Source organism: Marmota flaviventris, chromosome 11, assembly GCF_047511675.1.
Source record: "Marmota flaviventris isolate mMarFla1 chromosome 11, mMarFla1.hap1, whole genome shotgun sequence".
In the NCBI taxonomy this organism is placed as follows: domain Eukaryota; kingdom Metazoa; phylum Chordata; class Mammalia; order Rodentia; family Sciuridae; genus Marmota; species Marmota flaviventris.
In genome coordinates, this window is record NC_092508.1 from 34,996,739 (window position 1) to 35,011,573 (window position 14,835).

General features: G+C 38.7%; 1 protein-coding gene across 2 annotated transcripts in view; it reads right to left on the reverse strand.

Annotated features, from left to right (window-relative positions):
* Positions 1-5,631, reverse strand: part of Sgo2 (shugoshin 2) — a 31,627-nt gene extending 25,996 nt beyond the window's left edge. For both annotated transcript variants that reach the window (XM_071618941.1, XM_071618940.1), the window contains exon 1: positions 5,545-5,631. In XM_071618941.1, coding sequence (XP_071475042.1) covers positions 5,545-5,551 — 7 coding nt within the window. In that variant the 5' untranslated portion in view covers positions 5,552-5,631. The remainder of the gene's footprint in view (positions 1-5,544) is intronic.
* Positions 5,632-14,835: the final 9,204 nt, after the last annotated feature.

Consider the following 14,835-nt stretch of genomic DNA (forward strand, 5'->3'; position numbering starts at 1 on the left):
AGTAAATAGTAGAGTTTGGACTTAGCCTCCAGAACTCTAAAAAAATAAATTTCTGTTGTTTTAAGCTACCTTGTTTGCAGTAATTTGCCACAGTAGCCACAGAAAATGATTGTGGTCTCCATTTCTCCCCATGCCCAACTCCTTAAGTCCTCTGAAACTCACAATCCATTGTTAGCAAAACCTCTCTAGCCTCAATATTTTTTCTAAATGTTCACTCCATCCTCTTGAACCAGCCTCTCTCCCGAGGATACAGACTTTCCAGCAGCCCTGGAGAATAGGCAAGGGCTACTTTTTGTCCCATCTCCCTTCTAGAGGCCACATCATATTCATATTTGCAGACCAAACTCCTTTCTCCCTAAAAATTCCCAGTCTTGAACAGACTATCACTAGATTCCATTACTCTGTACCCCTCATTGCTATTGTCCCCTACCATCCTCTGGGTCACTTCTTTTTCTTAGCTGATAATTTCAAATCCTGGCTCACTTTTATTTTCTCTGAGAACATTGAAGTAAAGTGGAAAACTTTCTCAAAATTCCCATTACAGTGACCTACCCCTGTCATCCCATCTGTGTCTTCTATCCTGTAGCTATAAATGAACTGTCTGTATTCCTATCTAGAGCCAAGCTTGCCTTACTTAGATATAAATATATGCACTGGATCCCCATGCCTTTCCACCTTCTCAAAAACACAACTCCAACAATTCTCTCCTCTAAATCCATCTCCGCTGGATCATTCTCATCAACACGTAAGTGTACTGCTATTTCCCTCATCTTAAAGAACCCTCTCATTCCCACTTCCTCAGAATACTACTCCAATTGTCTTCAGATCTTTACAGCAAAAATCTTTGAAAGAATTATCTATGCGAGTTTGCAATTCTCTCAAAAACCTATTTCAACCATGCATTCACTCTATTACACCTAAACTGTTTTTGCCAAGATCTCTAATGACCTCTGCACTGCTAAATCTCATGGTCAATTCTCAGTCCACATCTAACTGATTTATCAGGATCTATATGAATTTGATATGGTTAATTCCATCTTACTCAAAAACACTTTTTCCTTGACTTCTAGATACCATACTCCTGATCCTAAGCCCCACCCCACCCCCGAGCCATACATGCATACCTAACTAGCTTCTCCCTCACAGTCACTTTTATAGGTCATATAATAGGTTCTCTGCTGGACTTTATATGTACGATTTCATAGTTTCATAGTCCTCATGGCTTAAAATACCATTTGGATAATAAAACTCTCAGAATTTATGTCTCTAATTTGGATCTCTTTCCTGAACTTCCCTGGATTCAAATAGCCAACTGACTATACCACAATTCAACTGAACAACCAAAACAAGTTATCCAATATAGGTGTATCAAATTTAACCTAGCCAAAAGTGCTCTCCTAAGAGCCTTCCCCATTTCAGTTAATGGCAACTCCATTCTTCCTGTTGCTCATGCCAAAACTTTCCCTCACATCCCAATTTACCTTCACAATATATTTAAACTCTGACCTCTTTGGTATGTCCACTGTTACTATCCTACTCCAAGGCACTATCTTGTCTCACCTGAATTTTTGCAATAGGCTCTTGGCTCCCTACTTCTACTACTGCCCTCCCTACAGCAGATAAGTTTATATATTTTGAAACTTTCAAATCGTTCTTATTATTCTCTAAAGTCTTTACAAGTCAAGAAGTCTCTCTGCCATCTCCCCTTCTTCCAATCACTATATCTCAACTCTTGTTTCTCTCCCTATAGCTCATTCCTGTCAGGTCACATTGGTCAGCAAGATCCAAATATTTCTGACATCTCCTAGGCACTCTTCAGTCTCAGGTCCTTTGTATTGTTTATTTTTTATTTAGAATAAATATCCTCTATTTAAAAAGTTCTTCTTCCAGATATACACTGTTTCTGCAAGTCTTCGTTTAAATGTCACCTTCTTAGTGAGGCCGTTTAAAACTAGCTCCTTCCCCTAGCATGACTGACTGATCACTCTTACACTGTCTATTTTTTCATAGCATTTAAATAACTATTTAACATACTATAGAATGTATTGTCTGTCTTCCCCAAGTAGAATCTAAGTTCCATGAGATTATGCATTTTTGTATATTTTATTCAGATTTGGTTTCCAGCTGAAAGAGAACAGTGCCTAGTGAATGCTATGAACACAATAAATATTTGTTGAATGAACAAAACTTTAAAAACTTGTCAGGCATCCAGATTAGGACAGGAATTGCAGGGAGAAGGAAAGGTATGTGCAAATGCATGGAAATGAAACATTTTAAAAAATACAAGTGGTCCCTTATACTGCTCTATACCTGCTATCTCTAATTCTTCCTCTCCTAGTCTTATATGCTGCTACAATGATTTTTCTCCATTACTTTATAGAAACTCTTCATTAAGGTCACTAAATTACCATGTTGTTAAATCAAATAACAGTGTTCAAAAGTCCAATTCTCATTTAAATCAGATCATTCCCTTCTTTTGACATAGTTTCTTTCACTTAGCTTCTAAAACAGCACATTCTTCTGAGTTTTCTCCTGTCTTAGTCTTTTCTATTGGTTATTCTTTATATCTTTAATAACATTGGAGTTACCCAGATCTCAACTCTTGGATCTCATCTCTTCTCTATTTACATATTCACCCTGGGGCTATCATTCAGTGTCCTGACTTTTAAATCTTTTTTTTTTGTATATATTTTTTTAGTTGTAGATGGACACAATCTTTATTTATTTTATGTGGTGCTGAGGATCAAACCCAGTAACTCACATGTGCTAAGCAAGTGCTCTACCATTGAGTCATAACCCAGCCCCTGACTTTTAAATCTTAATGCTGATGATTCTCACATTTATATTCTCAATCTACATTCTTCCCTGAACTTGATTAATTCATCTGCTCACTCCTCATCTCCTATTTAAATGTTTATTATTATTTCAAATTTAACATGTCCTAAATTCCCCTTACCCGGAACCTGTTCCACCATGTTCTCTTCATCTCATTTAATGGTAAATCCATCTTTCCAGTTGCTCAAGACAGAAACTTCTCTTTCTTTCATATCCACATCCACTCTTATCATCAATCATGCTTTCAAAATATATCTCCATGGGTCACTTACCACTATATGTACTGCTACCACTCTGATCCAAGATGACATTCTCTTTCATATACATTACTGCTACAATTTCCTAAATGGTGTCATTACTACTATCTTCTCCCTCACTGTCTATTCTCAAAGCAGCAACCAGAAACATCCTACTAAATTTAATAAATTCATATAATAACTCCTACATTATAAAAACCTCCAGTGGCCTTCCATGTCACTCAATCTTTGTGATAGCCTACAGAGTACTATACAATTTGTTACTTCTTCCCTTTCTCAACTCCCCTATCTACATACCTTTTTTACCTTTTCACTAAGTTCCTGCCACTTGGGCCACTTTGACACGCTTCCAGTGCTGAGCCAATGCATTCCTTTTTTTCCTTCCTATCAACTCTTCCTTCAAAAACTATAGGGGTTGCTCACTTCCTTCAAGTCTCTGCTCAAATATCCCTTTCTTAATAAGGCTTCCCATTCAAACTATTTACAATTGCACATCTGTCACCATTTCCCTTTCCTGGTTTATTTTTCTCCATTGACTTATCAGTCTAACAAAAACCTAAGTAATTTTCTTATTTAATGTGTTATGTTTTCTCTTACTGAAATGTAAGCATAGTGGGGTCATGAATTTTTTTTATCAAGTTTGTTTGTTGCTCTATTCTCAGAGCCTAGAACAGTTCCTTGCATATAGCAGCTACTAGATAAACATTTGTAGAAAAAAAATGAGTAGGGATGAATGAAAGAACTTTCCAATAGTAAAATCTGCCCAATATTGGAATGGGTCTATTGAAAGCATTGAGCAGATGTCAAGAAAATAATGGGCAAATAATTTTAGAAGGAATTTCTAGAAGAGAGAAGAAGTTGAACGAAGAACGCTTTCAATATTAGGGCTTGGGACTGGGGTTGTGGCTCAGTGGTAGAGCACTTGCCTGGCATGTATAAGGTACTGGGTTCGATTTTCAGCACCACATATAATAAATAAGTGAATAAAATAAAGGTCCATCAACAACTAAAGACATTAAAAAAATTAAGACTCAATGCAGCTTCCAAAAATTTCATCAAAAATAAACTTTAAAATCAAAGATCATGGGACTGGGGTTGTAGCTAAGTGGTAGAGTGCTTGCCTGGCATGGGTAAGGCACTGGGTTTGATTCTCAGCACCACATATAAATAAAATATAATAAAGGTCTATCAACAACTAAAAAAAAAAAATAAAAATCAAAGATCACTCTCTATTCCATTGGCAGTAAAACACAAGAACACAGAACCTCCATACAAACTACTGCATCTCACATATCTGAAAGATAACCTAACATAAAAACCAAATCCATTACTAAAAAAAAAACAAAAAACAAAAACCAAAAAACTCCAGTCAGGAAAATCAAATTTCATTTTACTAATTAGGAAACCACAGCTGAACTGCCCTCCCCAATAAGCTGATTCTTACACAAGTCCTAAATTAATAAACAGAGCTATCACCCATACAAATGCTCGTGCTAGAAATCAGGGACTCTTCCTTAATGTCTTCCTTAACACTGTTAAGGAAGTCTGTCCTCTGCCCTTCCCGACTGTCACATCCCATATCAATGACCTCACCAAAGAGCACCACAGAAGTCAGAACCACACCACTGGAATATCCTTCCAGGGTGAGTTACCATCTAAACAGACATTAGAGACAGTGGTTAGAACTCAGTGGAGCCCCAGTTTCAACATTTCACAGCTAAGTAATTTCAACATCTCTTAAGTCTCAATTTCCAGATTAAAATAATTTTATACTATATAAAATTATAGTATATAAGGCACTGAGCCCACGTATGTACAGTGCCTTGTATGCGACCTGCTACATAGACAGCACTCAATATCTGTAGCTCCTAGCCAGCCCGCATCTCGGCTCTCTCTAAATACAAAATATTCTGGTCCACATCCAATTCTCCTGAATAAGATCCTTCATCTAAAAACAGCATCACTCCTATTTTACTTAAATCCTACCTGTACCTCAAGGAGACCCAGTTCAAGTTCAAGTTCTCCCCAGTCTTCCATCACTCTTCGCCTCAGGCCAGCTTCTCTTCTAAAGGAGCGCTCCAAAGGAGTGAGCTCCCTCCCTCGAACCTTTACAGCCAGCATCCCTAACAATCATTCCGTAGTTTGTATCGAGCACTGGAAATCTTTATAGAAGCAGGGAATCGAGCAGTCACAAAGACAGAAACCCTTTCCCTCGAGGAGCTGGTGGCTCGACGGCCCCCGCCCTACCCCGGCCCAGCAGGTCGTTTAAACCCAGCAGAGCCTAAGAAAAGAACCAGCCCCCCATAACCGGGCAGCGGCAGCAGTCGGGATCCGGAAGCGCAGAGGACGGGCCAGAGGCCAGGCTGACAGACCCAGGAGGCGCAGCTCGAGAAAGGCACAGACTCTGCCATTCTGGGGACGGCCACACTAGAGTCACAGGTCACTGACTTACCGCTCATTTAGCGTGGGGAACCGCCACCCAGGTCCCGGAGCTCGGCGCGCAGCCGCAACCAGAGCTCAGGTTTAAATTACACAGCCGTTAGCGGTTGTCGCAGCAGCCAATCACGTTCCGAGAAGGAGGTGAAAAGACGCTCGGTTTCCAGGAAGTGGGCGGTGGAAGGGGCGGGGCCCCGCTGAAAGCGCTGAGGGGGCGTGGCTAGGGGAATTGGACTACTGGCGTGACAGGGATGCCCTTGGATTTTGAGCAGGTGACGTGCCTTTGTTTTGAAGTGTGATTGAAAAAAGGAAACACGCCTCTGACAAAATACCTTTATTAATTAGACTTCGGAAAGACTTGACAGCCGCCTCAAGTCTGCTGAAAGGTTTATATTGTTTACATAACTGGGAGACTACCTGCCTACATCTCACCATTTTTTTCTGCATATTTTCATTCCCAATTGTGATGCCAGACTCTTTAGCATTCACTTAAAGGCATTCCTCACTCGACTTTTTTGGGGGATGGGGGTGGGAGAGTACTGGGGATTGAACTCAGGGGCACTCAACCACTGAGCCACATCCCCAGCCCTATTTTGTATTTAATTTAGAGACAGGGTGTCACTGGGTTGCTTAGCGCCTTCCTTTTGCTGAGGCTGGCTTTGAACCTGTAGTCCTCATGCCTCAGCCTCCCAAGCCACTGGGATTACATGCGTGCCCCACCGCGCACGTCTATCATCAGTTTTTGGTTTATTTGGGAATATTTGAGAATCACAACTTTCCATCTTTGAAGAATCTATATAGTCAAGTGATGCAAGAAGTGCTTTTGAGTTAAGATATTTTGTCTATTTATAGATTTAGAGGTCAGTCTTCCTACAGATCTGAATCCTACTTACATGAATCTTCTATAAGTAGAAAAGTATTTAATGGTTGACCAGTTGAAAAAAAATACAATAAAAACTTCAGTAATAACAGTTTCAAATGTAATATGTTGAATATGGAAATTTCTGGTTACCTAGGAGTTAACTAGCACTATATTTTGTTTAATTAATCTAGAACATTAAATTGCTCAATGCATATTTTGTTTCTTTAAATGAACCTTGTCATGGCTCTGCCATTTAATGGTTATTTAATTTTGACCAAGTTATTTAATCTTTCTAGGCTTCTGTTTCCTCGTTGGCAAAATGGAGATTGATAACAACATCCAATATATTTTTATGATGGTTTCTTTTGTTCAGAGACATTATAAAAACGCTTTCCTCCTAACACACTAATTTTGTAGCTACAACTTCAAAACTAAAATAAATAGAAAAAGGAGACAGGGAATTCAGAGGAAGAAAAGATGTTTTAAAGATAATAGGACAAGCTGGGGTGGGGGGCATGGTGGCTCATGCCTGTACTTCCATAAACTTGGGAGGCTGAGGTGACTTGGGAGGCTGAGGTAGGAGGATCTGGAGTTCAAAGCCAGCCTCAGCAACTTAGTGAGGCACTACAACTCAGTGAGACCCTGTCTCTAAATAAAAATTTAAAAAGGACTGGGGATGTGGGTTAGTGGTTAAGCACCCCTGAGTTTAATTCCCGGTACATAATAATAATAATAATAATAGGACAAGAATTCCAACACATTTTTAGAAAAATACTATCTTATTTTTAGCAGTTAAGATGCAAGTGCTTTGTAATTATAAAATGCTTTTCAAAATGTAAATTCTTATCACACACAAATATAATTAACTGGGCTGAATTTAACCTGATCTTAGCTTGCTTTCCAGTCATTTTTGCTTTTTGATATAATAGACAAAGGCAGTAGCCCTGGATTAAGAGTCAAGAGATAACAGTTGTAGTTCAGCCTTTAGTTCTATGTTCCTAATTACAAATTTCTTATCTATAAAATAAACCAATTAAGTAAGGTCACAGTTTTATTGTGATACTTTCCTGCACTGGACACTGATTTTGTTCCTTTCCCTGTTTTCCTTTAAATTCTTTACCTGATTTTTTTCCTACCTAAGGTGAATTACAGGCAATTAAAATTTGGTTGTCCTGAGCCACACAGCTCACATTTCAAAAAAAAAAACAAAGAAAAAGGAGAACAAAAAAAGCTGATTGCTAAAATCCTCTTTAACAGATCAGCATTACTGAAACAAAAATCATCCAAGAAAAATGATCCCTGAGAAGGAGCCAAGCAAAAGTCACTGCAAATCAATAAACTAATAAAACAAAGTAGAAATAGTGTACCTTCATTTTATTAAACCACCTGATCTGATCATGTGTGCCATTCTAACTGGATGAATTGCATCAAGAAAAACTAACCAAGGCTGATAGAAGCAGAAAAAGTTATTGGGTGGAGAGAATAGAGATACAGCATTTGCAGCACCTGTTCCAGACCTCTGGAGTGGCATAGCATCCTAGAAGTCTATAGTCATTGCCCTACACCTTCCAGGAACAGCAGAGCCTTGAAGACAGATCACCCTATATGAGACTGCTCCCCCAAGCAGAAGCAATCATCTCAGAGGAATTGAATTGCCCCCTTCCAGGATCATAATTCTGATAGATAAACATTTTGAGCAGCAAATAAAAATTCCTTCCTCTGATAATAAAGATTCTCTGGGGCCATCTCAAAGAACCAGAGCTGAGATACTACTCAAACAGACCACAGTTTGACCAGACCGTTTAATTATGCATACTCTTTCCTCCTGCTCCAATTCTTCCTCCAGTTAAACCTAAAGCTCATAGCACCCAGAGGTAAGGCTGAGGTGCTTTATCTCACTTTACCTTTCCAATGAGGTCATATTGTTTGAACTTTATTTTTTCTGTTTTTCATCATTACAGAGTCTATTTGTTTTGAGGGAGAATGATTGGATCTAATTTGTTGGAAACCCTCCCTCATCAAAGTCAGGCATCTGGCCTGAGATTCCAGTAAAAATCTTAACTCCCCTACATTCTTCTATTTTTTTGCTGCCAATGCAAAGGAACAGCAGTTGTAGAAAACAATGAATTCTGCTATTTGAGGTCTTTTTAGAATATATAGATGGAAATCCCCAGTAGATACACAGATAAATATGGAGTTGAAAAGAGATGGCTAGATTTGAGAGTCATCATGTAACAGTGGTCCCTTCACCTTCTGAATATAGCCCCCATTGCTCTAAGGGTTTTTTTCCCCCACCTTCTCTTCTCCCATTTTCCCCCTCCCTGACTAACAAGATTAGAAAGACAGTGTTATCTTTTCTTCCCCTAGTTAATTGCCCTTGAACACATCCAACACAGGCAGGAGATGCCTGCAGAGAATCTGGGAAACTAATATCTCCCAAATTAACCTGTGAATCCTAACATGCCCTTGGTACACCGTGGGACTCCCTACCAGAGCACACCTTGAAGAGGGTTATATTAAAAGCCCCCTGTCCCTCCTGAAAAAGAGTCACAGCCTTTGGAACAGGAGTCGCCATGTTTCTCTTTTGCTAGCAAAGCAATAAACCTTCTTTTTCCTTTTCCTTTTTTTTAATTTTTTTATTGTTGGTTGTTCAAAACATTACATAGTTCTTGATATATCATATTTCACACTTTGATTCAAGTGGGTTATGAACTCCCATTTTTACCCCGTATACAAATTGCAGAATCACATCAGTTACACATCCATTGATTTACATATTGCCATACTAGTGTCTGTTGTATTCTGCTGCCTTTCCTATCCTCTACTATCCCCCATCCCCTCCCCTCCACTCCCCTCTTCTTTCTCTACCCCCTCTACTGTCATTCATTTCTCCCCCTTGTATTATTTTCCCCTTTCCCCTCACTTACTCTTGTATGAAATTTTGTATAACCCTGAGGGTCTCCTTCCATTTCCATACAATTTCCCTTCTCTCTCCCTTTCCCTCCCACCTCTCATCCCAGTTTAATGTTAATCTTCTTCTCATGCTCTTCGTCCCTACTCTGTTCTTAGTTACTCTCCTTATATCAAAGAAGACATTTGGCATTTGTTTTTTAGGGATTGGCTAGCTTCACTTAGCATAATCTGCTCTAATGCCATCCATTTCCCTGCAAATTCTATGATTTTGTCATTTTTTAATGCAGAGTAATACTCCATTGTGTATAAATGCCACATTTTTTTTTTTTATCCATTCGTCTATTGAAGGGCATCTAGGTTGGTTCCACAGTCTTGCTATTGTGAATTGTGCTGCTATGAACATCGATGTAGCAGTGTCCCTGTAGCATGCTCTTTTTAGGTCTTTAGGGAATAGACCTAGAAGGGGAATAGCTGGGTCAAATGGTGGTTCCATTCCCAGCTTTCCAAGAAATCTCCATACTGCTTTCCAAATTGGCTGCACCAATTTGCAGTCCCACCAGCAATGTACAAGTGTACCCTTTTCCCCACATCCTCGCCAGCACTTGTTGTTGTTTGACTTCATAATGGCTGCCAATCTTACTGCAGTGAGATGGTATCTTAGGGTGGCTTTGATTTGCATTTCTCTGATTGCTAGAGATGGTGAGCATTTTTTCATGTACTTGTTGATTGATTGTATGTCCTCCTCTGAGAAGTGTCTGTTCAGGTCCTTGGCCCATTTGTTGATTGGGTTATTTGTTATCCTATTGTCTAATTTTTTGAGTTCTTTGTATACTCTGGATATTAGGGCTCTATCTGAAGTGTGAGGAGTAAAGATTTGTTCCCAGGGTTTAGGCTCCCTATTTACCTCTCTTATTGTTTCTTTTGCTGAGAAAAAACTTTTTAGTTTGAGTAAGTCCCATTTGTTGATTCCAGTTATTAACTTTTGTGGTATGGGTGTCCTATTGAGGAATTTGGAGCCCGACCCTACCGAATGTAGATCGTAGCCAACTTTTTCTTCTATCAGACGGCGCGTCTCTGATTTGATATCAAGCTCCTTGATCCATTTTGAATTGACTTTTGTGCATGGCGAGAGAAAGGGATTCAGTTTCATTTTGTTGCATATGGATTTCCAGTTTTCCCAGCACCATTTGTTGAAGATACTATCCTTCCTCCATTGCATGCTTTTAACCCCTTTATCAAATATAAGATAGTTGTAGTTTTGTGGATTGGTTTCTGTGTCCTCTATTCTGTACCATTGGTCCACCCGCCTGTTTTGGTACCAGTACCATGCTGTTTTTGTTACTATTGCTCTGTAGTATAGTTTGAAGTCTGGTATCGCTATACCGCCTGATTCACACTTCCTGCTTAGCATTGTTTTTGCTATTCTGGGTCTTTTATTTTTCCATATGAATTTCATGATTGCTTTCTCTATTTCTACAAGAAATGCTGTTGGGATTTTGATTGGGATTGCATTAAACCTATAGAGAACTTTTGGTAATATCGCCATTTTGATGATGTTAGTTCTGCCTATCCATGAACAGGGTATATTTTTCCATCTTCTAAGATCTTCTTCTATTTCTCTCTTTAGGGTTCTGTAGTTTTCATTGTATAAGTCTTTCACCTCTTTTGTTAGGTTGATTCCCAAGTATTTTATTTTTTTGAGGATATTGTGAATGGAGTGGTTGTCCTCATTTCCATTTCAGAGGATTTGTCGCTGATATACAGGAATGCCTTTGATTTATGCGTGTTGATTTTATATCCTGCCACTTTGCTGAATTCATTTATTAGCTCTAATAGTTTCTTTGTAGACCATTTTGGGTCTGCTAGGTATAGAATCATGTCATGAGCAAATAGTGATAATTTAATTTCTTCTTTTCCTATTTTTGTGCCTTTAATTTCTTTCGTCTGTCTAATTGCTCTGGCCAGTGTTTCGAGAACTATGTTGAACAGAAGTGGAGAGAGTGGGCATCCCTGTCTTGTTCCAGATTTTAGAGGGAATGCCTTCAGTTTTTCTCCATTCAGAATAATGCTAGCCTGAGGCTTAGCATAGATTGCTTTTACAATATTGAGGTATGTTCCTGTTATCCCTAGTTTTTCTAGAGTTTTTTTTTTTTAATTTTTTATTGTGGGTTGTTCAAAACATTACAAATTTCTTGACATATCATATTCCACACTTTGATTCAAGTGGGTTATGAACTCCCACCTTCACCCCATACACAGATTGCAGAATCACATCAGTTACACATCCATTGATTTACAAATTGCCATACTAGTGTCTGTTGTGCTCCGCTGCCTTTCCCATCCTCCACCCTCCCCCCTCCCCACCTCTCCCCTCCCCTCCCCTCCTCTCTCTCTACCCCCTCCACTGTATAACCCTGAGGGTCTCCTTCCATTACCATGCAATTTCCCTTCTCTCTCCCTTTCCCTCCCACCTCTCATCCCTGTTAAAAGTTAATCTTCTTCTCCTGCTCTTCGTCCCTACTCTGTTCTTAGTTACTCTCCTTATAACAAAGAAGACATTTGGCATTTGTTTTTTAGGGATTGGCTAGCTTCACTTAGCATAATCTGCTCTAATGCCATCCATTTCCCTGTAAATTCTATGATTTTGTCATTTTTTAATGCAGAGTAATACTCCATTGTGTATAAATGCCACATTTTTTTTTATCCATTCGTCTATTGAAGGGCATCTAGGTTGGTTCCACAGTCTTGCTATTGTGAACTGTGCTGCTATGAACATCGATGTAGCTGTGTCCCTGTAGCATGCTCTTTTTAGGTATTTAGGGAATAGACCTAGAAGGGGAATAGCTGGGTCAAATGGTGGCTCCATTCCCAGCTTTCCAAGAAATCTCCATACTGCTTTCCAAATTGGCTGCACCAATCTGCAGTCCCACCAGCAATGTACAAGTATACCCTTTTCCCCACATCCTCGCCAGCACTTGTTGTTGTTTGACTTCCTAATGGCTGCCAATCTTACTGGAGTGAGATGGTATCTTAGGGTGGTTTTGATTTGCATTTCTCTGACAGCTAGAGATGTTGAGCATTTTTTCATGTACTTGTTGATTGACTGTATGTCCTCCTCTGAGAAGTGTCTGTTCAGGTCCTTGGCCCATTTGTTGATTGGGTTGTTTGTTCTCTTATTGTCTAATTTTTTGAGTTCTTTGTATACTCTGGATATTAGGGCTCTATCTGAAGTGTGAGGAGTAAAGATTTGTTCCCAGGGTTTAGGCTCCCTATTTACCTCTCTTATTGTTTCTTTTGCTGAGAAAAAACTTTTTAGTTTGAGTAAGTCCCATTTGTTGATTCTAGTTATTAACTTTTGTGCTATGGGTGTCCTATTGAGGAATTTGGAGCCCGACCCCACAGTATGTAGATCGTAGCCAACTTTTTCTTCTATCAGACGGCGCGTCTCTGATTTGATATCAAGCTCCTTGATCCATTTTGAATTGACTTTTGTGCATGGCGAGAGAAAGGGATTCAGTTTCATTTTGTTGCATATGGATTTCCAGTTTTCCCAGCACCATTTGTTGAAGATGCTATCCTTCCTCCATTGCATGCTTTTAACCCCTTTATCAAATATAAGATAGTTGTAGTTTTGTGGATTGGTTTCTGTGTCCTCTATTCTGTACCATTGGTCCACCCGCCTGTTTTGGTACCAGTACCATGCTGTTTTTGTTACTATTGCTCTGTAGTATAGTTTGAAGTCTGGTTTCGCTATACCGCCTTATTCACACTTCCTGCTTAGCATTGTTTTTGCTATTCTGGGTCTTTTATTTTTCCATATGAATTTCATGATTGCTTTCTCTATTTCTACAAGAAATGCTGTTGGGATTTTGATTGGGATTGCATTAAACCTATAGAGAACTTTTGGTAATATCGCCATTTTGATGATGTTAGTTCTGCCTATCCATGAACAGGGTATATTTTTCCATCTTCTAAGATCTTCTTCTATTTCTCTCTTTAGGGTTCTGTAGTTTTCATTGTATAAGTCTTTCACCTCTTTTGTTAGGTTGATTCCCAAGTATTTTATTTTTTTTGAAGATATTGTGAATGGAGTGGTTGTCCTCATTTCCATTTCAGAGGATTTGTCGCTGATATACAGGAATGCCTTTGATTTATGCGTGTTGATTTTATATCCTGCCACTTTGCTGAATTCATTTATTAGCTCTAATAGTTTCTTTGTAGACCATTTTGGGTCTGCTAGGTATAGAATCATATCATCTGCAAATCGTGATAGTTTAAGTTCTTCTTTTCCTATTTTTATGCCTTTAATTTCTTTCGTCTGTCTAATTGCTCTGGCCAATGTTTCGAGAACTATGTTGAACAGAAGTGGAGAGAGAGGGCATCCCTGTCTTGTTCCAGATTTTAGAGGGAATGCCTTCAGTTTTTCTCCATTCAGAATAATGCTAGCCTGAGGCTTAGCATAGATTGCTTTTACAATATTGAGGTATGTTCCTATATCCCTAGTTTTTCTAGAGTTTTGAACATAAAGGGATGCTGTACTTTGTCGAATGCTTTTTCCGCATCTATCGAGATGATCATATGGTTCTTATTTTTAAGTCTATTGATGTGGTGAATAACATTTATTGATTTCCGTATATTGAACCAGCCTTGCATCCCAGGGATGAATCCTACTTGATCATGGTGCACAATTTTTTTGATATGTTTTTGTATCCGATTTGCCAGAATTTTATTGAGGATTTTTGCATCTAGGTTCATTAGAGATATTGGTCTGTAGTTTTCTTTCTTTGAAGTGTCTTTGTCTGGTTTAGGTATCAGGGTGATGTTGGCCTCGTAGAATGAATTTGGAAGTTCTCCTTCTTTTTCTATTTCCTGAAGTAGCTTGAAAAGTATTGGTATTAGTTCCTGCTTAAAGGTTTTGTAAAACTCTGCTGTATACCCATCCTGTCCTGGGCTTTTCTTAGTTGGTAGTCTTTTGATGGTTTCTTCTATTTCCTCAATTGATATTGGTCTGTTTAGGTTGTCTATATCCTCCTGACTCAATCTGGGCAGATCATATGACTTAAGAAATTTATCTATGCCTTCACTATCTTCTAATTTATTGGAGTATAAGGATTCAAAATAGTTTTTGATTATCTTCTGTATTTCTGAAGTGTCTGTTGCGATATTGCCTTTTTCATCCCGTATGCTAGTAATTTAAGTTCTCTCTCTTCTTCTCTTCGTTAGCATGGCTAAGGGTCTGTCGATTTTACTTATTTTTTCAAAGAACCAACTTTTAGTTTTGTCAATTTTTTCAATTGTTTCTTTTGTTTCGATTTCATTAATTTCAGCTCTGATTTTCATTATTTCTTGCCTTCTACTTCTTTTGCTGTTGTTTTGCTCTTCTTTTTCTAGGATTTTGAGATGAAGTATGAGATCATTTATTTGTTGGTTTTTTCTTTTTATAAGGAATGAACTCCAAGCAATGAATTTTCCTCTTAGAACTGCTTTCAATGTGTCCCATAGATTCCAATATGTTGTGTCTGTGTTTTCATT